The 26,172-nt window shown below is 43.8% G+C and overlaps 2 protein-coding genes across 2 annotated transcripts; one reads left to right on the top strand and one right to left on the bottom strand.

The window, feature by feature from the left end:
* Positions 1 to 1,991: 1,991 nt before the first annotated feature.
* Positions 1,992 to 17,038, bottom strand: actr1 (actin related protein 1, centractin). Its single transcript, XM_012851744.3, has 11 exons — positions 16,829 to 17,038; positions 15,522 to 15,586; positions 15,267 to 15,342; positions 14,170 to 14,295; positions 12,461 to 12,585; positions 11,817 to 12,033; positions 11,639 to 11,731; positions 11,394 to 11,568; positions 7,413 to 7,474; positions 6,914 to 6,954; positions 1,992 to 3,671 (listed from the first exon to the last, which is right to left on the bottom strand). Exons 1-11 carry the CDS (start codon positions 16,874 to 16,876, stop codon positions 3,569 to 3,571), a joined length of 1,131 nt encoding a protein of 376 aa, XP_012707198.1. The 5' UTR covers positions 16,877 to 17,038; the 3' UTR covers positions 1,992 to 3,568.
* A 328-nt stretch (positions 17,039 to 17,366) lies between these two features.
* march5l (membrane-associated ring finger (C3HC4) 5, like) lies at positions 17,367 to 26,133 on the top strand. The gene is made up of 7 exons (XM_012851743.3): positions 17,367 to 17,552; positions 18,830 to 18,918; positions 20,330 to 20,532; positions 20,878 to 21,008; positions 21,084 to 21,255; positions 21,459 to 21,625; positions 24,437 to 26,133. The coding sequence occupies exons 2-7, from the start codon at positions 18,890 to 18,892 to the stop codon at positions 24,599 to 24,601; spliced, it is 867 nt and encodes a 288-aa protein (XP_012707197.1). The 5' UTR covers positions 17,367 to 17,552; positions 18,830 to 18,889; the 3' UTR covers positions 24,602 to 26,133.
* Positions 26,134 to 26,172: the final 39 nt, after the last annotated feature.

Raw genomic sequence — 26,172 nt, 5'->3', positions numbered from 1 at the left:
GGTGAGTTGTTTATCACCTCCTGGATGAGTTGATGCACTCTTGGATTCATTTTGGCTGGACGGTCATCGTTGTTCTTTCCATTTGCAGAAGATGGTTTTTACTGTGGTTTTGAAAAGGTTTTGCAACCCTTACCAGAATGATAGATAGCGGTGACTTTATTTCTCATAAGTCCTTGAATTTCTGTAGATTGTAACATGCTATCTTGCTTTTTGGGATGTCTTAACCTACTTAATAGGGTCAGAAAGTTTCTATTCAAGTGATTTCTTGATTCTCCAAGGATTCTAGTTTGCATATTTAACAACGGGTATTCTCTGCAGGATGGTATAAAAGCAATGGAGAAGACTTTTACAGGTGGGTCAGAGCTCAGCGTAGCAGAACAATGATGGCATCATCCACCCCGATGCCAGGGTAGCAGATGAACTGCAGGGGAAAGCACACTGCAGTGGAATAATAGTGGCAGGTCAAGATAAACTAGAATACAAACTTAATCTAACAATGTCCCAGTGAATTACAGTATCTTAAATAGAACACTCACATTCAAAGGCAGCTCTAAACAAATCGGTTTTTAATGTTGATTTAAAGGATCTCAGGGTTACAGCACTTTTAGTTTTCTGGGAATTTGTTCCAGACAAGTGAAGCATAAGAGTTGTTTTCCAGGCGCTCTAATAGAGAGGAGTGATCAACAGTGTTGAATGATGCACTGAGGTCCAATAGTACCAGCACTGTGGTTCTTCCACAGTCTGTATTTATATAGATGTCATTTAGACCCCTTGATAAGGGCGGTCTCTTTGCTGTGGTGAGCACAGAAACCTGACCGGAAAATGTCAAAGCGCCTGGTCGTTGTTAAGAAGTTGTTTAATTGTTGAAACACAGATTTTTCAATAATCTCACTGATAAAGGGGAGGTTTGAGATGAGCCTGTAGTTCTGGAGTAGTAGTTTGTCCAAATTGTTCGTGTTCAACAATGGTTTAATAATTGCTGGTTTAGAGAATGGGGGATTATGCTTGACAGATGGGACATATCCTCATCAACCTCTCAAAGGTCTTCATCAGAACCAAGGTGAGTGTTACCAGCCTGTCATAACTGAGGTCCTTCAGATATGTGGTCTTCAGCACTGGTACCACATAGCCTCCCACAGGCGTGGTGCTTTCTCCAGCATCAGGCCCCTATTAAAGACATAACCCACAATGCCACACAACTGATCTGCATAGCACTCGTGGAGCCTGGGACTGATGTGGTCTGCTACAACTGTTTATATCCTGTGCATCTCCTGGGGATAAGACCCTTGTCCTTAAAACCTAGTGACACCCCTGCATCCAACCCAGCCCAGAACCACCCATCTGATAAAGTTGTTTTGGTTAACAGGAAGATCATAAGTTCAAAAATAATGTAAAGTAGATAAATGTACTCCATCATAGAGACAATCATTTATTGACAAATTGCAACTGTGGTCTCCATTTACACCCTTTTCCACAGGCAGTACGTTAGAGCACAGACTTAAATGGTACCAATGGGTACTGTATTTAGGTTTTCTAAATAATATGCAATTCAATGATTTTAAACAAGAACCTGCTGATACATTTCGCCTTGTTTAGTATTTCAGTGAAGTGGGACAAATGTCTGCCTCACATACCTCTCCACTAACTACTACAGTTTCATAGAGGCCTCACGCATGAACATTCTTTCAAAACCATGTTCAAAATACTATTAGTGTGGCAGACTGCCCTAACAGGACCAAAAGAAAACATGCTGGGAAAAAGAGAACATTTTATTATAATGGGCTCTGGAGAGAAAGGAAGGTGGACGCATCACCTGTGAGTCTAAGCAGCTTTCAGTCATAACTATGCAGTGCTTTTATGAAACATAACTTCACATCATCTCTAAAAGGTGACGTTTAAAACAAGCACTTCATAAAAAACAGGAATGATGCTCAATGATAGAAAGAAAGAAGCGATTACAGGATCGGAGGAGACAAAAAGGACAAGACATCCAAGCAGCAGCCATTAACTTTATTGTACTGAATTTACGAAAAGTAAAAGTAAACAACAGTATTGTACATGTTTAGTCTGTTACCGTATGCTTGGTGTGGGTGGTGCTTTTTGAAATGTACTCCGATGTACACAAGGCCGATGACATGTTACAACCTTTTTTTTTTCTTCCTTTTTAAATTTCACCTTTTTTTTTTTTAAAAACACCCAAAAGCAGATGAGGTGGACGCTCCGGCACAGATACACCGGAGTAAGGCGGACATGATGGTGGAGGACCCCTTCACTGTCATGGAGGTTCAGGGAAATGATAGGAGCGGCGGTTTTACTGGGAACTACAGCGAGGGAGGAGGAGATGAGCCGATCGCAGACCTTGTTGGGTCTCTGCAGCTCAATTATCAAACCAGACTTCAAATTTAAAAGCAAAATCATTTCCCTAATGTCACAGAATATTGAAGGAAGATTCAACCCAATATTTCCATGAATGTAGTTTTGTCTTCAACCTTCTGACTAATAATTTTGTCTTGACTCAGTCCTGAGACTGATTTCAGAACCAGAAACGCATGCACAAGTTCCCAAAAGCGTAGATATCCGGTTTAGTATCTTTCCCAATTATCTGGCTGAATGTGACGACCTTTGCTGGAATAAGTTTTGTGTTCGCCTACATATAAAAAATCTGTTTCTTTGAATGTCTTCAACAGAGTTAGCAGAAAACACAGCAGCCCCCGAACGAGCACCTCTTCAGACATGGATTCTAGAGCGGGTTTGAAAAACAAAAAACAGAAGCAAAACAAATAATAAATAAATCAAGGCATTTCCCACAAGGTTTTAACCCGTCAGCTTGGATAAGAAGCTGTGAACCTTTTCATTAGCATGTGATGTCAAAGTCCACACAGAAACATGTCCTAATGACAGAAACATGAGGGGACTCCGGTAATTTGGATGACAAATTAACTTTGCAGTGTCTATGAACCGGTGATTTTACTACGAGTAAATATATATATATAATGATAGAGCATTGCTGCAATACTTCAGATGTTTGCTGTGTCAAAGCTAACTGTCAGAAAGAAGTTGCCTAAAAAACAGACAAATAAAAACCAAATCTAATCTTCGGTCTGGAATGGAAATTTCAACAGTAAAGAATATTTACCTTTATTGACATTAGATGACATTCTACGCCTCACAGGGCAGCGGAGGCAAGAGAGCAACACCAATACTTCAATGTAGACTCAGAGCAACAAGAGTACACAGTGTTAACCCCCGCCCTCTGAGGAACCCTGACGGCCCTCTGGATGTGACAGACTGGGATGTGTGGAGGGTGCTGCCACCATCACCCGACAGCAGGAACTACCCCGGGATCAACATGGGCCCCCAGCACACAGAGAAAAGCTTGTTTCTGGGGGCCCACAGGGGTTCAGATCTGGGCAGGGTCATAAAGGACAACGCACAAATTGCTGTTGGTGTCAGGGATGTTCAGCAGCGGGATGATCGGGGTGGGATGGGGGTGGGTGGGTGGGTGGGATGGGTTCTGAGGGCAGTTCTGATGGGAGGGGGTTGGCGGATGTTTGCCGCCGATCCAGGCCTAGAAGGTCTTCCTGTGGATGGCACGCGCTCTGTCTTCTTCATATTCCCGCTTGGACACCCACATCTTTTTGAAGGTGTCCAACGATGCCAGGATGGAGCCACTGCCAGAGGGGAGAGGGCAGAGTCAGGAGAGGTGGGCGACCCCAAATACAAACTAAAGTCATTGTATCGAGGAAAAAAAAAAAAAAAAAAAAAAAAAAAAAACACCCCTTCAACGGTAATTATTTGATTCTGACTTGAAATAAGCAAAAACACAAAAGATGCAGGGTTTCAACTACATGTAATCGATCGTGGCGCATCGCCACAGCAAAATAAAAGCTGCCACACCTTCAGGATAAGGTTTATCTAAATATATGGTAAAACAACGTAATGCATATGTGATATATTTACCCTATATTATGTACAGCCTATTTTCACGCACTTATACTAACCATAATCCAAATTTGAAATTTAAATATCATGAAATGTTAAAATGTACTTTATTGTGAAAAAACAACACTGCCTTCTCCTTCCTGTCTGGATGCAAAGCTGGCTAGTGGCTACCGCACAACCAGCTGCTCTCTCTGGAGGGAAGGAAAACTAGAGAGGACAGGCCAGTGTTGCCCATTTAGCGACTTCCAGATCAGTCTTGATGAGCCCAAAGTGGAGGGATTGCTGCAAAGCCATGGACAATGCAGACGACTCTCCCTGTAGCTCTACGCTTCTCCGGGAGTGAATGCTGCTTGTCGGGACTTTGATGCAATCAACTGGTTCCCTTATGTAGGACATTTTTTGACCAATCTGTATAATCTGATTGAATTTGACTTTGTAAATTGCCTTGAGATGACATGTTTCATGAATTGCTGCTATATAAATAAATTTTAATTGGAGACGTTTAGCCATAATGCACAAACACCTGAGTGACTGTTAAGAACGGAGGTGGAGGGGTGATGATTTGGGCTCGCTGTGCAGTCTGGGCCTTTTCTACTTACTGAGCAGAGCATAAACTCTGCTGCTTTTCTAAAGTAGTTAAATGTGAGCACTTAGTTTTTCCACAGTTTTCCGTTTAGTTTTATCTTTAGAACATGATGGCATCAAGGAATGTATTGTTGTTTTGCACACTTGAGCTTACTAAAATTGTATTTTATTAAGTGTATTTTTTAGATTTGAAGCCCAAGAAACATGATATATATTTTACTCGTGGTCCATGAGCTGTGTGAGATGACGTTTACCGAGCCAAACCCAAAAATCCCATTTAGGTATATCTAGCTCAACAAAACCAAAGGCACCATTTTCATTTCATCATCCTGACCACACCACACAGACCAGCTTCATTAAAATGGTTAGAAATCGCTTCAGAGAAATAAAAATGTTTGCATCAAATAGTTTCACATCAGGTCTGTGGACCACAACTGGACAGGCAGTCTGGTAACAGTGAGTCAGCAAATCTCAGAGAGACGATACCGCCACCTAGACGAAATGACAAATGAATGAAGGGAGAAATATCCCCATTCGGACAGTTCTGCCTGCAGGTGAGAGTTCTACCTAGCCTTCTCTCAAATGGCTCATGGTTCTAATAAACAGAGCAAATACAGGAACATGTTGGCAGAGATGAGCGTCTGCCAATAGAGAAGTTAGAGGAGATCAGAGAACAATATCTGCTGGAGTGGAACTTTAGACGGTTCTCATTGTAAATCAAAACTGGAAATGTTAAGTCATTTCCTTCCCTTTCACCGCTCCTCCTGGTAGAACGGAACACCTCACCAGGGAGGCGTCCAGGAGGCATCCTAACCAAATGAACGAGCCACCTCAACTGGCTCCTCTCTATGTGGAGGAGCAGCGGCTCTACTCTGAGTCCTCCCCGGATGACTGAGCTCCTCACCCTATCTCTAAGGGAGAGCCCAGACACCTCGCGCAGAAAAGGAATTTCGGCCGCCTGTAGTCTTGATCTCGGTCACGACCCAAAGCTGATGACCATAGAAGAAGGTAGGAACGTAGATCGACTGGTACATCGTGACATTCACCTTTTGACTCAGCTCTCTCTTCACCACAACAGACCAGTACAGCGTCCGCTTCACAGCAGACGCTGTACCAATCCGTCTGTCGAGCTCCTGTTCCATCTGTCCCTCATTAGTGAACAAGCCCCTGAGATACTTAAACTCCTCCAATAGGGGTAGCACATCCTCTCCGACCTGGAGAAGGCACTCTACTGTTTTGTCCCACCCCCTCCCCTGGGCTGCCACCTTATTGTGGTGGAGGGGTTTGAGTGTTGCAATGATCCGAGGAGCTATGCTGTCAGAGGCTTCATGCCCCTAGTCACCCGAGGCAGACAAGTCCTAGGTGCGGGACTAGACGTAATGCAGCCCACAGACCCCTTACGAAGAAAAACATATTTGGAAACAATGTTCCCTTGCCCAGACATCACCAGGGCCCCACTCTGGAGCCGGGCCTAGAGTTGGGGCACGCTGGCTTTCACCCACGGAGCACGGCCGGGCACAGCCCAAAGAGGAAACATGGTGGTGAGCCCCCTTCCAGTGGGCTCACCACCTGTCGGAGGGGCCAAAGGAGTCGGTTGCATTGTGCGATGGGTGGCAGCAGAGGACAGGGACCTTGGCGGTCTGATCCTCGGCTGCAGAAACAGGCTCTTGAGATGCTTTAAAAAAATAAAACTCAAAACCATATAAAACCCGGAACTTCAGTCAGTGAGAAATGCTGCAACCACAGACTGTAACGTATATTGAAATATAGGAAATGTCATATCACAGTTATTGAATAAAGTTACATCACAATATATATTGTGCTATACCGATCCGTTGTGGTGAAGAGAGAGCTGAGCCAAAAGGCGAAGCTCTCGATTTACCGGTCGATCTACGTTCCTACCCTCATCTATGGTCACGAGCTTTGGGTCGTGACTGAAAGAAGCGGCTGAAATGAGTTTTCTCCGTAGTGTGTCTGGGCTCTCCCTTAGAGATAGTGTGAGGAGCTCAGTCATCCGGGGAGGACTCAGAGTAGAGCCACTGCTCCTCCACATAGAGAGGAGCCAGTTGAGGTGGCTCGGGCATCTGGTCAGGATGCCTCCTGGACGCCTCCCTGGTGAGGTGTTCCAGGCACGTCCCACCGGGAGGAGGCCCAGAGGAAGACCTAGGACACGCTGGAGGGACTATGTCTCCCGGCTGGCCTGGGAACGCCTTGGGATTCCCCCGGAGGAGCTGGCCCAAGTGGCTGGGAGAGGGACGTCTGGGCCTCCCTACTGAAGCTGCTACCCCCGCGACCCTACCCCGGATAAGCGGAAGACAACGGACAGACACAATATATATTGACATTGAATTGTTGTCCACCCCGACAATAAACTCAGAAGTCTTACCCAATCCATGTGGAGTACAGCCTTTCCTGGGGAGCTGAGATCTACACAGGCAGAAGAAAAAAAGATGTTAACATAAACGTCACATTTCCACATTTACTGCCTCCAGTTAGTTTACAGGCCTGGTATGAATAATAAAGAACAAACAACCCCCTGTTGGCACCAACAACTCCCGCTTTGTTTCTAAAGGACATACGGCTCGTTTTGGGATTTTCCTTCTGTCTCTGGAATCAGATGTTCTACACGTCAACACTGAAAGGGCTTATTCTCTCCCAGAGGAAACAGATCCTAAACAAGCCGAAGAGCCTGCATACAGTGCTCAGTGTCACTCTAGTTGTTTCATGATGTAACATATAGATGAAGTGTCTAAAGGGGTCTTTCCAAACCTCAAAGATGGAGCTGCTGGTTTACTTTATAAATAACCAACCCATTTAGGGCCAGCTTTAAGCCACGGCTAAAATAAAGAGGATGCTCAAAAGTGTTCAGTATGAAGAGGACCTACCTTGATCTTAACGTCTTTTGGTGCAAGCTTCTTGACCTCAGTTAGTAGTCGTTCACCGAAGCCTGAGAGGAATCACAAGAGTCAGGGGATGAAGCCACCAGCATCAGACGCCACCGTTTAAGTAGAACACATACATACTAGGGCTGTGCATAAAGATCGATACAAAGATTAATATCAATGTTTTTAAAAATGATTTTATATCAATATTCTGGCTTTCAGTATCGATATACCTCCCAACCCCTAGGTGGCGTTATAACAGCGCGCCATTACTGCTAACAGCGAGGAAGTGCAAGTAAGACTAATTTGCAGAATGGCAGACAGGATTTTAGAAGCGCCTTCATCCCTAAAATCAGACGTTTGGGCACATTTTTGGTTTCTGTGAGACGTTAAATGCATTGAACCAAATGCACTTTATTTTCCTGTTAATATATCAGTGTTCAATAAATTGACCATAAATATAATATTTGGCTGATTTTGGGGATTGAATGACTGAGCATTCATTTGAAAGTAATAAATATCAGTATTGGAGTCAAATCAAATAAATCTGAGCTACGCATCGAGAATCGTATTGAATCGGCTCCAGTCCTAATACATACAAACAGTTTAGAAGAAACTCAAGGTTGAGTTCACCAAGCTTTTGTTAAAATCTAGTAGGATTTGTAAAAATTTTTATATTGCATCAGATTGCACTTTTGTTAATATTCACCAGTTCCTCAAGTTGACTTTAGGTGTACATTGCTGTTACCAGGCCATTGATGAATAAAAGAGTTGCCAAAAGTATCAATACCTTGATACATTGCCTGGCCAAAACAAAGTCGCACCTGGCTTTAACTAAGGAAATAGGTACGAGCCTCCCACTGGATAATTACTACATGGGTGATTATGTTTCTGCTGGCAGTTGGGGTTATTTAACCCCAACTGGTAAAATGAGTTGCTTCCATTTTATGTGGTATTGAAATATAGTTTTTAAAGTAGTCTATTCTGTATCTGAAATTGCTGCACTAAAATAATTCCCTGAGTTTGATTCACACAGTTTTAATCACTCATTCACCTCGTTCATTTCGTGTGCCTCTGATAACGTATTGTAGTGTGGATTCAGGCAATGTATTGGAAATTACAAATCATTTCATAAAGGTTATTTGAAGTTCCCAACACATTTATCATTGGATCAATCACTTGTTTGTCGTAGCTACAGTTTCCTTTCCTACACCCTAGGTCACAAATGTAATTATAAATATGCAAATTAATTGATTACGCAATCACCACCACCTAGGGCTGGGAGATATGGCCTATATTTGTGGGCGCAAATATCAATCCATCCATGTATTGTCGTTAATTTTTTTCCCCATTCAATATCTATTCAGGAAACCCTCTGAATTGATTAGTTCCCCTGGCCACTGGGTTCATGAGAGACAGCTTTGCGTGATTCGTGTTATCCAATGTCTGTGTTCTTTTGCCCATTTTAATGCTTTTCTTTTATTGGCCAGTCTCAGATATGGCTTTTTCTTTGCCACTCTGTCCTGAAGCCCAGAATCCTGCAGCCTCTTCTTCACTGTAGATGTTGACACTGGTGTTTTGCGGGTACCATTTAATGAAGATGCCAGTTGGGGACCTGTGAGGCGTCTGTTTCTCAAACTAGAGACTCTAATGTACTTATCTTCTTGCTCAGTTGTGCAACGCGGCCTCCCACTTCTATTTCTACTCTGGTTAGAGCCTGTTTGTGCTGTCCTCTGAAGGGAGTAGTACACACCAGTGTTGTAGTCAAGTCACTATGCATCGAGTCCGAGTCCAGGTTCGAGTCACCAGTGTTCAAGTCCGAGTCAAGTCCAAGTCATTAAAAAAAAAATCCGAGTCGAGTCCGAGTCGAGTCCACTACTCATCCGAGTCGAGTCACTATTGACGTGTGATGTATGACATGAAGCAGTAACATTCCATTGCACTAATAACTCTTTCGCTGTAGTTACCCTTGGTTTTACTCGGTAAAACTACCGCTTTTTCCAAGTCTAAGACGTCTCCTAACCATGGTTTTTAAACATTGTTGTTATGGAACGCGCAACAGTGACTCGAGGTACGCTGATAGGCCGCATATGAAGGATGTTAAAGCCGCAAGCGGCGTCGATCGGCCCTCGCAGCCAAGCGCACTCCGGCCTATTGGCAACTGCCGCGGCTCCGGCCGGCCGGCGGCTCCGGCCGGCCAGCGGCTCCGGCCGGCCGGCGGGGTTCGCACACCGCCCCGGCTCCGGGCGGCCGGCGGGGTTCGCGCACCGCCGGCCGGCTCCGGGCGGCCGGCGGGGTTCGCGCACCGCCGGCCGGCCTGAGCCGCGGCGGGGTTCGCGCACCGCCGGCCGCCCCCCACCGCAGATGCTGTTACGCATTTTCCTCGCCCGTCCACCGGGCGATTCCCACAAACGTGTTCGGCAGCTTTCCCCCATGACTCACAACAAATCTGGTGCAGATCGGTCGATGTAGCGAGGAGATCCAGCCGTTGGATAATGATAATGCATTTGGCCACCGGACCGGACTAAATTGTTCGGCGGGCCGGAAAATGTATACCGATTCCTGGACGGTGACTACAAACAGAAAAAACGGCCGCTGACGCCATGAACGCCGAGCAGGAGAAAAACAACGACTTACCTTTGTATCAACTCGGCCAGTTTTCCAGTCTTTCTAAGCCCTCGACACTCAAGCAATCGTTTGAGCTGAACGTTGGTATGTTGTTCCACAGTTCTACCAGTAAAATGGGCGCCTGGACATCCTTTTGTGAAAGTTTAACAGCTGAAAAGTCGGTCATATAGTTGTATCTGTTGCATGTGTAATGGCTGGTTGCTACGTGCGCTCTCACACTGTTTGCCCTTCCTTAGCAGCAAGGGGCGTTGCTCATGAGATGGTGACGTCACGTGCGCGGTACGACATTTAGATATTAAAATCATACACCAAATAATATTCTAATGACATATTAAAATTATAGCCTAATGATATAAAAAAAGTCGAGTCTTTTTCTCAATCTCCGAGTCAGAATGATCTGAATGTAGGAGTCCGAGTCCAAGTTTGAGTCATCAGTGCTCAAGTCCAAGTCAAGTCACGAGTCTCTAAATTTAGCTAATGACTCGGACTCGAGTTCGAGTCTCGGACTCGAGTACTACAACACTGGTACACACCATTGTAGGAAATCTTCAATTTCTTAGCAATTTTTCGCATGGAATAGCCTTCATTTCTAAGAACAAGAATAGACTGTCGAGTTTCAGATGAAAGTTTTCTTTTTCTGGCCATTTTGAGCGTTTAATTGACCCCACAAGTGTGATGCTCCAGAAACTCAATCTGCTCAAAGGAAGGTCAGTTTTGTAGCATCTGTAACGAGCTAAACTGTTTTCAGATGTGTGAACATGATTGCACAAGGATTTTCTAATCATCTATTAGCCTTCTGAGCCAATGAGCAAACACATTGTACCATTAGAACACTGGAGTGATAGTTGCTGGAAATGGGCCTCTATACACCTATGTAGATATTGCACCAAAAACCAGACATTTGCAGCTAGAATAGTCATTAACCACATTAGCAATGTATAGAGTGTATTTCTTAAAAGTTAAGACTAGTTTAAAGTTATCTTCATTGAAAAGTACAGGGCTTTTCCTTCAAAAATAAGGACATTTCAATGTGACCCCAAACTTTTGAACAGTAGTGTATATGTTTTGAATTTGTTGCTAATTATCGACATCGATCGATGTGATTTCTATTTTATCGATTTGCTTTTTTTCTATATCGTCCAGCCCCATTTTATTGTATAGAATATTTATATTTCCCTCAGTAGGAACATTTCATGGACTCTAAAGATAATTATAAGAACTTTTTGATCAATCTATCTGGATGACATGTTGTGAATTGGTGCTTTATAAATAAAGTTGAATTGAAAAAAAATCTATAAATCTCACATGCTGACATATTCCTATGCTTCCATGTTTGTTTTTAAGTACTTTGCTGACCTTTGATCAGTGTTGACCCCCCACATAGTACGATGGTGGAAAAGAGTGTGCGTCGCAGGTCCATGTCTGACTTCTGGATGGCGTAAGCCAGGACCTCGTGGATTCCAGAGCTCTCGTCTCCGATCAGGTCAGGTCTGAACAGCAGCTCAGGGGCGCGGAACCTCGCTGGTCCAATCTGAAAACAATACATTTGCATTTTAGGCTCTTTAACGAGTTAACAACGTTCCAGTGACTCCTGGACTTACATTTAAAGTGCTTCCATCAGGGAGGACATATTGAGCCTTCTCTGTTTCTAAAGTCTCATCCTTCTGAGGGTTCAGGGACAGATAGCAGGCTCTCTGCGCAGCAAGGAAAGCCCCGGATTAGTCCGCTTTCAACACAGTAGTTCTCATGTTAAATAAATAAGCTCGGCAGCCTCCCCACCTCTTTGATGGTGCGCACCACCTCAAACTCAGCCGATGTGTTGAAATTGTAGCCCTCCTTGCGCAGCAGCAGACGGAGGTACCGCGAGACATCCCTGCCGGCGATGTCGACGCGCATGATGGAGTGGGGGATGGCGAAGCCCTCGTAGATGGGCACGACGTGGGTTACTCCATCGCCAGAATCCAACACCACCCCAGTGGTGCGGCCAGTAGCGTATCTGCATGATTGGATACGTTTACATGCATCACATTTAGATTTGATCTTCCCCCCACAGACAGAAGCTGACTACACTGCCACCTAGATGCAGAATGAAGGAACTCAAGTTATGAAGCACAGTACACATTTCAAATATACATCAAACACTTCTTGAGTGGTACAAAAAGAAAACTAAGCTAATTTAATTAGAAACAAAGTCAGAGAAGTTCTTGTAAAAGAACCAAACCTTCCACATGGCTCCCACAGTCCTAGGACTGACCATGACAGGTAAATATCCTATTAAATTACAGGCAGTTGGACAGGCAACCTTGGACCTCCCAATACAAAGGATGTGGTTATGCTTCGCTTTAACAGCTTCCACAGAAGTGGGGGTGGGACTGAACTCTATGACATTAAACTAATATGAGAGACGAAGCAGCCGTTCTTACAAGCTCAACACTGCCTGCATGGAGATGAAGAGAGCCGGAACGTTGAAGGTCTCAAAGAAGATCTCTGCAGCCTTCTCTCTGTTCTTGCTGGGGTTGAGCGGAGCCTCGGTCAGCAGCACAGGATGCTACAAAACGAGCCAAACAGAACCGGGTTAACAGCTTCTCTCAGGGCTGGTTCACAAAACCAAGATAGAGGATTAAGCCAGGATTTCCCAGATATCCTGGCTGAATTAAGCTTTGACTCGGCTTCACAAAAACAGCGGCACGGAAGTTACCATGGCGATTTATTCTGTGCAGCTAGCCTGCTCCGGACCAGGCTACCAGGCGGAAACGTAGCTAAGAATCTCCCGAGTCTCGTTTTGAATAATAGTCTTTTTATAGAACTCTTACAAAAAAGTGCAGCCTTCCTGCGTTAAAATGAGGAATGTTGAGTATCTTGTGAAGTTATACTTTGGAACTGGTTTTACAAATAAAGAAATACAAAATCTTTTTAGGACATAAGCCTCAGATCACCTCGCGGCCCCCACCCTACACCATATTACCTTTATAATTATCCATGTGGACATGGTTACTGTTCGGTTGTGTTGTTGAAGACTGCTGTTATTCTAGGGTCTACAGAAAGGCCTTTAATGGACTATTGCAGGTGTTTAGAGAAATGGCCAGTAAAGAAGCAAAGGTGTTGTCATAAAATCCGGAGTTACACCATTTGCCACAACCGATCAGATTCTTTGACTCTAGGGGGGGGGATTGTGTCGCTGACTCCCCCAAAATAAACTTAGTGGCCCTCAAGTGCACAGACTCAATACGCGATCTCACCTCAAAAGGAAAAACTATATAAACCAGAAGACCCGGTGACTTAACACAGTTAAGAGAAAGAATGGCATGTTATTTGACATTATGTTTTGTCATTAATAGGTCATTTACTTTCATATCAGGTATCCTTCATCAACTTCTTTCCATTAGTTTTAGATTTTATGCTTAATGTTTTTAAACGAAAACAATATTTGTATTAATCATCGACGCCACTGTTAAAATCTGATATGATTTATTGCAAAGGCTGGAAAAGTATCATCCCTCTACCGCTTTTCTTTCAAGAGATAAGGGGGGGCCACGTGTCCTCCCATCACCTTTACACTGAAAAGCTGTGCATATTAGGACTTATCCAGGTTCACACTGTCTCCTAATAAAGTTTCATTTCCTCCTCTTCTTTCAGGAGTTATGGAAATGGTCAGCGAAACGGCGCCCTCTACAGCCACAGGACCTGATAGGCTGTGGAAAATGGTGTAACACCTGTCATAGAAGGAGCACCAAACACGTGTCTTCCTTTATAATAGCAGCAATGTTTCCTTTCTTGAGTATTTTGTGCCTCAGTTCCTCATCAGCCACCATCAAAAGATGTTGATTGTTTGGTTTGAAGTTTGGCGCACGCAGCTCATTCGCTGTAGCGTCAGTGAATCTGTGATCGACTTCATGGTCACTTGAAGAAAGCTGCAGACGTACTTTTACCTGAATTACTTAAACCTGGCTTGGTATAGTCACACCTCCTGGGCCTGGTTTGGCCTTCATGAAACAGATCAAGCCAGGATGCTCTGATCACACTAAGTCAAGCCCGGCTTTATCTCTTATCCTGGATTTCTAAATTCTGCTTTAGTGAAACAGCCCCCAGGCATCTGTCATCGAACACAGAAACACTAGAATATGAGGCTCACCTCCTCCGAGAAGGTCTGCAGCTGCTCCTTGGAGTAAACATACTGCCAGATCCTCTCCATGTCGTTCCAGTCGTTCACTATCCCATGCTCCATGGGGTAGCGCACCGACAACAGGCCCCTGTGCTCCTGATCCGTCAAGAGGTGGAGACACAAACACGAGAGATCCGACAAATCAAATTAATCCGCTCTGCGGCCTGAAATGTTTTAAGCACATGATTCAACCGAGCCAGATGAGAGAAAAGACACTGCTGCTAAAACAGGGGGAGATGCTGAGGAGGGAAAACATCACGAGACATCTCAGCTCATTCTGCCAGAGGGTTTCTGGGCTGGGCGGAGCCAACACCGACCGTCTCTGCGAGAATCAGCAAGCGTTGGACGGCTGGAAATAGAACAGGGTGCAAAATTCTGAAACTTGTTTCTAACTCTTATCCAGACCTTAGAATATTTAAAGTTCGTTCTGTGCTTTTCAAGACCTGATGAAAAAAAAATGCAAAGCACGGAGTTAGCTTAAACATGACGGAATAAACTACCTTCATCTGACAGAGTAAACCGGCTGAATGTACATCCTGTGACAGAGGTATGAGCATCTGTTACCAGGGATTCCTGAGCAGCGCTGAAAGAGCAGAGTCTGGATAGAAAAGGAACTACTGGATGCTATATTACGGTTTCATGTTTAGCTGAGGCAAAAACTATTAATAAAAAAAATGTGTCTGTGTGCAACCAGAATGTTAAAAAACGCTCAGATATAAAGACTGCAGAAATTCACACAGGGATGGGCAAAGGGGAGGGATGAACACCAACAGGAGTGGTGGGAGAAGGAATAAAAAGATAGAAGAAGGGAACAAGCAAATGACTGAAGAGAGAGAGAGAGAGAGAGAGAGAGAGAGAAAAAAAACAATGGAAGAAGGAGGGAAGTAACAGAAAAACTATGAAAGGAACAAATGGATGAGTGGATGGATGGACACCATTCTTAGACAATGTGATAGAGAATCAAGTGTGGACATACAAAATTCTTTCCACACTCCAGTTTTCTCCTCCTTTACTTACTCCAGACGTTTCCACACCATTTAGGACCCCTATTCTCCTGTGTGCCGTACCTCTGCTTTGGGTCCAATGAAGAGATCCCCCTCCAAGGCTCCAGCCATCACGCGCACATGCTTGGGACGCCCCACACTGAACAGAAATAGTAACAGTATTAAAAACACTGTGCATGCTAACCAGACGCAACAAAAAAAAAAAAAATTGTGTTAGTGGTGTAATTTTACATCCACACGCTCAAATCTGTCTCCTGAACATCACAACCTAAACCCTGAAAACTGGATCTAAGGGGATATCCACAGGTGGACACTTACTAGTTAGGAAAGCAGTATTTGGGGATCTGGTCACCAGCGAAACCAGCCTTTATGACCCCCGAACCCTGTGGAGAGAAAAAGTGACATTTGAGCTCAGAGTCGGCGTTGACCGGAGTTCTGCAGACTGCTACGGTCCAGGAAGCGGGCGATCAGGAGACTCGGCCACAGTCACACACTCAGCCTGAAGTACCACCGAGTTCTAAAGCCCTTTTATTCTGGAAACACTGTCCTTCACCGACACCTTTTACTTGGACTTGTTAGACATACAACTTTAAATGTTTATACTTTTAGCACTCGAACCTAAGATATCCAAGAATTCATTTTCATTAGAGTGATTCTCTATCTAAAAAACCCCTCCGTCCCAAGACTTTGACTACAACTGTATAAAACCACTGTTAAATAAGTTCCACAAAAATAAAGCTGATTACTTTTTTTATAAAGTGACTGATTATCAACCCCTGCTTAGTAAAGAAACAGCTGTTGTTGATAGGGGAGGTTGAACTGGGTTTCTGGAATGAAAACATCTCAACAATCTCAGTGTGACAGCTCTGGATCCGTCGCTGCAGAAATGTGAAGCGACCCTAAACGCTGTTGGGTAACTTTGTCTGGTGCCGAATCAAACCGATCTCCCTCTGATCGGCTGCTCACAATTTGATCACTAGCTGGTTTCTGAGGATGGGGGGCACTGAGACCGACGTATGAGCGTTGCTCAGCTAAACAGACGGGATGTAGTCGTGGTGTCAGTGTGCGCATCAAATCTGCACACTGTTAAATAAACCGATGTCTTGGTTTTGCAGATGAATATTTTCTATTAACCTCTTTAAACTCGAGCCATACTGTTGCATAAAAATGCCTAATACTCGCTTTAATGTCTTATTTCCATCCAGCACAACCTAGTGAGGGTCTCGGCTGTGTAAACAGGGCGTGCTTCCTAAAATCGAACTGTAGGAACCGCAGAACCAGCTGAGTTCCTCATTAACTTCGTTATATGTTCCAGTTCACAGCGCAGTTGAAGCCCCAGAAAGGCTCAAACGGGATAACAGCACACACCGATACAGCTAACCGGTTAGCATCTTTAGCTCCCGTCGCTGCTAACATGAGGCTCCGGTGCTCCCTAACGGAACGCCACACCGGTAGCATCCCCAGTGGAGCACCGGGAAGTCGTGCACGGGACTGGTGCTCGTTTAACCGCCCGCCCCGGGGTTTTATCCAAACGTTTTCAGCTGCAACACAATGGTAAAGCAAGCTAACGGCTATTGCCAAGCGGCCTTGGTTTGGGTGTGGATGAATGACATCATCATACTTACATTATCAATAACCACCGGCTGGTTAGCTAAAATGTCATAGGACTCCATGACGGACGGGGTTTTTCGAGCACGTTCCTATCGATTCACAAGTGTCACCGTCTTTGTTTAGTGTTTTAACCATGTAAAAAAAAATAACGTCCTGTCACCGTGCACTCCGCGGCCGCTCCTCCTGCCTGCTGCCGCTCACACAGTGGCGCAGCTGCCGCCCCACAACAACAAACGCAACACCGCGGCGTCCGCGTGACTGAGCGCGAAGGCAGCCAATCAAGTTGGTGACAGCGGCCGACCGACAGCAAATGTGGCCAATAGCGATGCGGAATGCCACGGCGACAAACAAGAGCCGAGGCTTTGAGGAACCCGTGGAAACCACTGTTGTGCTTCTGTAGCCAGTCAGGGGACAACAGGAAGTTTACTTGTACTTTTTACCATCGCGATAGTCGGAAAACCATTATTGTCTTCATTATTTATTGTATATGTATTTAATAAACACCAGGCAGCGAACAGTCAGAGGATTAAGTAGTTCAATAAATATCTAATTTAATGGTTGTATATTCCCGATGTTTCCTGCGTTTAACTGCTAACTTGAACGCATCAACTAACGTCACTGACCCTGGACCAATCAGGAAGCAGCTAAAGGTGAAACCAGAGGAATTTTCTAGGTAGCAAAAACAGAAAAAATCATCACCTCGGTTCTTAACAGTCAAAAGGATTTTTTGTATGACAGGTAGGCAATGGTTTACTATGTCATACCAATGGTTGCGTGGAGTCATATTCAGATATATTTGTTTAACCTATGTTTTCCCCTCGTGACGTTCACGATCTGTTATAATATTTTAGTTTTAGCCTCCGCAGCTAACCTGCTGTAGCGTGACAACGCTGAAGTCAGCTTCCGAGCTGTCGCCTGCTTAAAGGGCTATTCCGCCGCTTTTAGGGAATCTGAAGTTTGACGTCCCGAGTTCAACATTTTAAGACTGCTTACAAAATTGAAAGCACAGCAGGATTTGTGAAATCGTTACTCTATAGAAAACACACACCTTTCAATTATATGAATTGTTTTTTTTGGCAGCAGTGAGGAATTATTCGAAGTTTGACCATCCCGATAGCATTTTTATTTTTAAACTGGATATATATATAGTATTAAGAAAAAACATCAACAAGCCACGTGCCACCACTACCTTTATTAGAAAGCCTTCACTGTTTCTACAAGTGTACCACACAAGGTGGTAGCTTCTTAAAGCTTCTTGTTATACTTTTCAAAGCATTGTTTTGTTATTTTTCTCGATACAATTGTTTTCTCGAACAACAGTTGTTTTTGATAACCGTACAGCTGGAAGGAGTTTTGCTGTTACTTTTCTACTTTCATTAAAGGGGCCATGACAACAAATGTCATTTTTTCCCCGAGGTTTTTCGGGGTATAATATTGTCTGTTGTGCACTGATGAAGCCGTGTTAATGTCAAAACTGAATACCTAAGGACCTCCTTCTCTGGGGCTGTCAGCTTGGTTGCTTTGCTCGAAAAACGGTCAGATCAGAAAATGGGTTATTTTTCTACATAAGTTGTGTTTCTACGTAATTCATATTATCCAATCAGATCACACCATCAAGCAAACTGCTGTGGGGAAGGAGCAATGGGAGGAAGAGAGGGACCTAGAAGCTGCTGTGGCCTCAAACTCAAATCCTTGAGGGCTGGTGTCCTGCAACTTTTTGATGTGTCCCTTGCCCTACACATGTGAATCAAATGCCTAAACTACCTCCTTAGTATGCAGTCAAGCGCTGCAAGGTTCTCCCAATGAGCTCATATTGGTGTCCGGTGTGTTGAAGCAGAGCCGCATCTAAAAACTGCAGGACACCTGCCCTCAGGGACTGGAGTTTGAAACCAGTGGCGCTGATGACGCCCGCTTAGACGGACCTTCTTTCAGTGTTGTCCCCATCCAGAAGAGGACGCTGCTGCTCCAATTTATTGCCAGCATTAACTCTATACTTGTGTGTTTTTATTTGGCAGGTTCTTCTAGAAGTCAGATGGGTCCATCATTTCTGCGAGCAGATTCTGTTCAGTAACGTCATGGCCCTCGCGGAGGAGCAGTCTGAGAAGTAACATCCTTTTTTTCACTATTCATTACAATATAAGAACTTGCCATCAGCAGACTTCCAGATGTGTAACATGTTTCCAAATTATTTCAGATGTTTTTTTAAAAAAAAGCACACAGTTTTTGTCCATCCATATCTTGAAAAAGTGTATCTTTTTTTATATCCTTTGCTTTCTGATATATTAAAAATATCTTCGCTATTGATTCTCTCCAAAGAAATCAGCTATTTTCTAACTTGATATTTTTGATCACTTTAAATATTTCCATGCAAATAGCTTAACACCTTTTTTCTTTCTTTTAATGTTATATAACTTCAAGAATTTAAAAGACTCTGACAATTTACAAGACTTTAGCAACTGTAACCATATCCACCATACACAAAATTATTGTTTTAATATCTAAAATATGAGATGCAAGTGTTGTCAGGTACAAGCAGCACATAGAACACTTCCACCAAGAACACCAATAGCATGTGGCAGGGAGTACAGACACAAGGACCGTTTAAGTGAGCCCAGCTCCACAGACAGAAGCCTCCCAGACACTCTGAACCACCTCGTCTCTCGCTTCCACCGAGAAGGGAACAGCGACCCAGAGTGAACGAGCAGAGACGGAGGAGGACGAGCCGTTCCAGCTGACCCAACACCGGTCACATCCACCCTGTAGAGAGTGAACGAGCAGAGAGAAAAGCTGCTGGTCCACACGGAGTCAGAAGGATCCTCAGAAACTGCATCCCAGCTAACAGCCGTGTTCACCGGCGTTTTCAGCCTGTCCCTGCTTCCCTCTGCTGTTCCCACATTCCTGAGGTCTGCTCCAATAATTACCTGCCTGGGTGACTTTCCCTGGTTGCTCTCACCTCTGTCATCACCAAATCCTTTGAAAGACTCGTCCTCCCACCCTTCCTGCTGACCATCACCAACATCAGTTTTCATACAGAGCAAAGAGGTCAACATCTACGTCAGGATGCTGTCTATGGACTTCAGTTCCACCTTTAACGCAGTTATTCCCCACAAAGCCGCTGCTAAGCTGAGCGGCCCGGGTCTGGACGGTTTACTGTTCAGGAGGATCCTGGATTTCCTCAGCAACAGACCGTCCAGATGGGTAAACGCACATCATGGACCCTCACCCTGAACAAAGAGACCCCCCCAGGGGTCACGCCCCCGTGACGCCGTTCTTTTCTCCCATCTAGTAAAAGGTTCAGGACTTCCAGAACCAAATCCAACATTCTTTGGATATTTCATAAGTATGTAGCTAAATTTCTTTTTTTTCATCTTCAGCCGATCGGCTGTCGTTCAGGTTGCCCACTCTATTTCTATTTATGCATGCGGTCATTTGAACGTTTCGAGCCTCTCCCTACGAGTCTCTGAACCCGGAGCCGACCTCTACATGAAGCTTTGTTTCTGTGTGCGTCTTTCCAGACACTGCTGGGTGTGCTTCTCCACCGAGCGGGACGACCGCAGTGCGGAGTGGGTGAGCCCCTGCAGGTGTAAAGGCTGCACCAAATGGATCCACCAGACGTGCCTGCAGCGCTGGCTGGACGAGAAGCAGAAGGGAAACGGCGGCGGCGCGGTTAACTGTCCACAGTGTGGCACCGAGTACTGCATCATCTTCCCCAGAATAGGTGAGGAGAAACTTGGATTTGGACCGTATCGGGTATCAGGATCCTCTCTTGTAGCATTTATCTCACTGGGGTCAGAAACACCTGCAGGCCTGTCGGAACTTCCATTTTTACCAGCCCAGTTGTTTTGACTGACCCCTACAGGTAGAGAGGTGCAACTACAGGAGCAGCGACTCCAAGGAAGAAAGGAATTTGCTTAACTTTTTTCATTATTATTACATAAAACTGATGGTTGTAGTTTGAATATATTTAAGATGCACAGTTTTATGTCTTTAGCCACCATTTCAGGGAAGAAAACACTTGTGGTTCTTGATTGTCCGACTGATCTGGTGCGTTATGGTTCCTCAGGCCCGCTGGTGTATTTCCTGCAGCAGATAGACAGAGCTCTGTCGCGTGCAAGTCCCTTCGCTGCTGTCGGGGTGGTCGTTGGGACGGTATACTGGTCAGCAGTCACGTACGGAGCGGTGACCGTTATGCAGGTGCGTGGAGCCAAAATCCGATCACGAAACCTTCACCGCCCGCAGCATCCTCACCCCACTTTGCTCCCCCTACAGGTGGTGGGACATAAGAAGGGTCTGTTCGTGATGGAGCGGGCCGACCCTCTGTTCCTGCTCATTGGTCTGCCGACCATCCCCGTGCTGCTGGTCCTGGGGAAGATGATCCGCTGGGAGGATTATTTAGTGAGGCTGTGGCAGAGGTACTCCTCTAAACGCAGTCCTTCACCAGGTGTGTAACATGCAGAGACGCATCACGTTTGGCTCCCTGTGACATGCAGACGCTGGCTTTGTTTTTTCTATTTTCCTCCGATTCATTAGCAGCTTCATAAATGGCATTTCCTATGAACGGGAACTTACATTTTTACTCTTTCCTAACAGCACATAAGGGATGCTCTCTCAGCTAACAATGTGTGTGTGTTTGCGTCTCCTCAGGTGCCGGCAGTTACCTGCCCCGTTTGCGTGCTGAGAGGCGCGGTGCTGGAGATCACCTGTCAGTGTCCAGGACTCTGTGTGGGGCTCTCGTCTTTCCCTCCATAGCCAGTTTGGTCGGACGGGTGCTGTTCCGACGGGTTTCTTCTAACCTGCAGCGCACCATCCTGGTGAATGCACTTGAAACAGTCATATTTGAAGAACGATGCATTTTAAAACCTGCGTGGTGCTCATCCTAAAGCAGCTCAGAGCAGTCACAAGCAGCTCTAAGGCTGCAAAAGAAAAACAGGCTTTCATACACTTTTCTCCCAAGTTTAGTCCCTTACAAAAATACTCATTGCCCTCAATCTGAGACCACAAACTTTACTGTATATAAATGGTATTTTATGTGATCAGCACAAACTAGGGCTGTGAGGGACATTACATCCTGTTAAATGAGACAACACCACCATCTGCTGTTTGGGCTTTACCTGCAGTCAGCAGTAGGGCTGCACAATTAATTGCATTTGCAATATAATTGCAATTAAAAAAAACGCAATTTCCAAATTGCAGTGGTCTGCAATTTTTGGCTATGTAACAATTAGGGAATCAGACGCGTCCTTTAGGTGTCGGTAAAATGTTTAAAGTGGGTTTGCCTCCACATGAAAGGGTAGAGCGCTGCAGCAGTGAGATAATCTAATTCTATTACTTGTTTTAGAGTTTATATATTCATACTGTTTTACCAGAAACTTTCAGGAATCTCACCATAGCATTAAGTACCAGACAATCAGCTTAATACATAGACTTGCTTGTTGGTGGCACTTTGCACTTTATCTTCAACAAGGATTGATGTCCGAATCAAAATAATATTCTGATTAATAAAAACATTAAAAGTTCTTGTTTTAAATAGTCCTTGTTTACAAATATCTTTTATCATTTTTGTTGCTTGTGGTTAATGCAGAAGAAAAGTCTAAATCAAATCGCAATTTTGGTTGAAATATCTCGTAGGCAGAACGCAATCATTTCTGCTCCGAGTTGAGACGCAGTGGCTCTTTTAGCACCTAATCTGCACAGCGATGAAACAGATTGATTTGTTGTTTGTATACGTTTAAAAAGACACGATAAATTAAACGGAAAAAGATAATTGCAATATTAGGATAAAAAAATCGCAATTAGATTATTTTCCAATACATTTAGCGCTAGTCAGTTGTGGGAGCAGCAGGTAATCCTCAGGGCAACAACTTCACTGCATTGATGTTATGTAGTGTTACATAGAATGACTGGCCAAGTTCTATTGACAGACTCCTGAAAGAGTATGAAACTTCTTGTAACTGCGTTTTGTCTCTGATATTAGTGTCTTGATATTATTTTTTGCCATATTATCAGCTCGTCTATTTTGGATCTCTGTGTATTTTACTGATGAGGCTCATTGACTAGTTAAAAGTAACGTAGCAAAAAAAATCTGTCATAAAGAGGAAAAAAATAAACAATTCAATTCAATTTTATTTTATTAATATAGCGCCAAATCATGAAACATGTCATCTCAAGGCACTTTACAAAGTCAAGTTCAATCATATTATACAGATTGGGTCAGATTATACACAAGTCATATAAGTGTAATAATTTATTTTTAACAAAATCCAAGACCAAAAACCGACATTTAATCTGATAAGGCAACTTATTCAACTACACAACTGCATCCATAACATGGACCATACCTGGGAGGTTGAATGGGGTAAATTAGCTTAACAAGGCAGCAACTCCAACTAGCAAGTTACCAGCCAGGTTCTCTGCAGCACATTTCAGCGTAACGGACCGTTATGCTCAAAGTTGTTAAACTTCTGCTGAAATTAGAGCGTGAGCGCAACGGTGCTACATGCTAAGCTAACAGTACTACACGGATGATTGAGAGCAACATAGAAACGTCAGTAAAGCTCTTGGACGTGCATCAGCAAAGTTGTAAACTGTCCAGAGACGGCAGGAAGCATGCACTGAAGGGTAATATAAGTAGCACTGATTAACAATCATGGGTTTGCAGTGGCTTTGGCTCCTGTGGTCTTTGGTTTTAGTCAGAACCAGAAGGATCGGTCGTCTCAAGCTGAGAAAAGCAAACGCAGCAAAAAAGATGGTGTAACTGGATCCTGGCACAGTTTTTGACAAAGAATATTACGTTGTTTAAAAAAATTGCAAATAGAAACTTAAAATTTGCATTCAAACCAACTACATTGTAGAAACATCAGTTTATAACCTGACTTTTAATTAATTTTAGAAATGGCTCATATGAAAGCTAAAACCCTCCCAAATTATGTTCAATATCCTAAAATAAGTTTACTTCACTGAAGAAAGATTGATCATTCAATGAACACAGAAAGGTCTGATTTTTGTCGCCTTGTCATATGATTCAGCCAATCCTAGATTAGAACCTCACCTGTGATCAATAATTGATCAATCAATTAGTGGGTGTGTATAAAAAGAACCCCAGCACACCAGACCTTCACATCAACTGCAACTTGACCTCTAGACCAAAGTTCTGAAATATCCGTCTTTGCGAAATAGTTCCAGCCCAGGGAGAGAGCAGTTGTGAACATTCACCCTTAGACTTAGACATCTTTATTTGTAATTTTGTATGTACAGAGTGCATACAGAACGAAATTCTGTTGCATACAGCTTGTAATTAAAAGTAAACAATTGAAATGTAAACAATGCAGGAGAAGAGAACAATGAAAATTTGTATGTGCAGAAATGATGGTGCAAAAGGCATTTGTGCAAAAATGCATTTGGAAACTGCAAGTTCGGCAGCATTTGTAATGCTAACATGATGTGAATGCGTTTGTCGGGCACTGTAGACGAGAGCTAGAACTTTCCTCGGCTCACGGTATTCCCGCTGTCTTTAGAACAACGCCTGCTGCCCACTAGTGCCGACTAAGAATGTTTTAAGTACTTTTTTTTTCCTGTTGTGTTTTTTTGTTTTGTTCTATACTCACTACCTTCTGTCTCCACAGGGGGGCATTGCATTCGTGCTCATCAAAGGTGTGTTGAAAATGTATTTCAAGCAGCAGCAGTACGTCATGCAGGCCAACAGGCACATCCTGAACTATCCAGAGAGACACAACAACGGACAGACGGAGGGGGGAGAGGACGACACAGAGGACAGCGGGAACGAGTAGCTCTGCTCATCACCTGGAGGATGAGGACTGAGGGAGACATTTGGTGTTTCAAAACACTCTAGCTTCAAGATGTATGATTTAATAAGAACAGTCATTACCACATGTGATCCTTTGTTGCCTTAAATTGTCTCAAATGCACTTGAAGAGGAATGAAGTGTTGTCTCATCTTTAAGCAGTGCCTGATCAGGTCTGCTGTGACCTGAGCTGTTGCTGTGACAAAGAAAAACTGCAGATAACTAGACGACATTCTGTATGTGAATTAGTCCTCTGTGTTGTTTAAAACCAGCACAACAGCAGCTGAAAGATGAGCAGCATACCGTATGCAACAAACTGAACCGTTTCTGTCACCTTTACCTTGTTTCCATTGGTGCTCATTGAAAATTGGCAATAAATGACATCCTTCTTTGTTGTGATTAGTCAGTCTGTCTGCAGGTAGCAGCACTGTGATTCATTTACAGTTGCCTCACTGAAGAGGATAAACTTGAAAAATGTTTTGTTCTTCCTTTGCAGCTCACGTCTGGATTTTTTTGACACTGTTGCTTCTAAATAATTACTCCAATCACCTTCTCACAGAAAAACATGTTTTTTTCCAGGTCTGGATTACTTATCGAAAAAGAAGAGAAGAATATGGAAAAATAGATCCATTTCCAAACTGCGTTTCCTATCATTGTCATAAAGTTGTTCATCCTTCTGTCCATTTCTGTCTTCCTCATATCCTTTTGTTCTTTCATGCCCTCCCTTACTCCAGCCTATTTGCTTTTCATTTTCTTTCCCTCCGTCTTTGTGTCCTTCTTTACTTGGCTTACCTCTCTTCTCGTCTTCCTACACTTGTCTTCCACCTTCCCTCCTTTGTATCCTCCCTACTCCCTTTTTTCTTTCCTGTGTTTTATTCCTTTCTTACTTCCTTATGTCCTTCCTTGTACCTGTACTTTTATTTCCCTTTATCCTTCCTCTGTTTCTTCCTTGTGTCCTTTGCTTCCTTGCGTACTTCTTTGCTTTTCTATCCTTCCCTCCTTTCTTTTGTCCTACCCCCTTCCTTGGCTCCTTGAGCCATCCTAACTTGCGTTGTCCTTCCTTCCTTTTCAGTTTCTGTTTTTTCTGGGTTCCAAATCATTTAAAATCGGCCTTTAATAGACATGTCTGCATTGAATCCATAGTGATTTTATTTCATATTTTAAAACCAAAGCCTACACTATTCTGAGGGAGCAAAGGAAAATCTTTAGTTCCCTCAGTCTTCCTGACTCAAGGCAATGTTAACAGGATCATTGGATTTTAGCTTCCTGCTATCATGTTGCACGATGTGCTCCATGTTTTGACTCTGTCAAGGTCTATGTAGAGTTGTCTCAGTGTAATGTACAGAACAGAGGGATTGATATATTTTGGGAAATGTGTGCTTATTGCTGGATTAAAATGGCTGTAAATAAGGAAAATAAAAAACACTGTCTTCTACCTTCACACCTCATTGTTTCAAGCTCAGATGCTTTAAATTTTGACATTTTTGCCAAATAAAGAAGCTAATGAGGTTAAATGTATGTGTAGTCGGCGTGGATTTTTTTGTTTTTTTTGATAAA

This window comes from Fundulus heteroclitus, chromosome 8, assembly GCF_011125445.2.
Source record: "Fundulus heteroclitus isolate FHET01 chromosome 8, MU-UCD_Fhet_4.1, whole genome shotgun sequence".
Classification (NCBI taxonomy): domain Eukaryota; kingdom Metazoa; phylum Chordata; class Actinopteri; order Cyprinodontiformes; family Fundulidae; genus Fundulus; species Fundulus heteroclitus.
The sequence above is the reverse complement of the archived record's forward strand: the minus strand, read 5'-3'. Positions and strand labels throughout refer to the sequence as shown.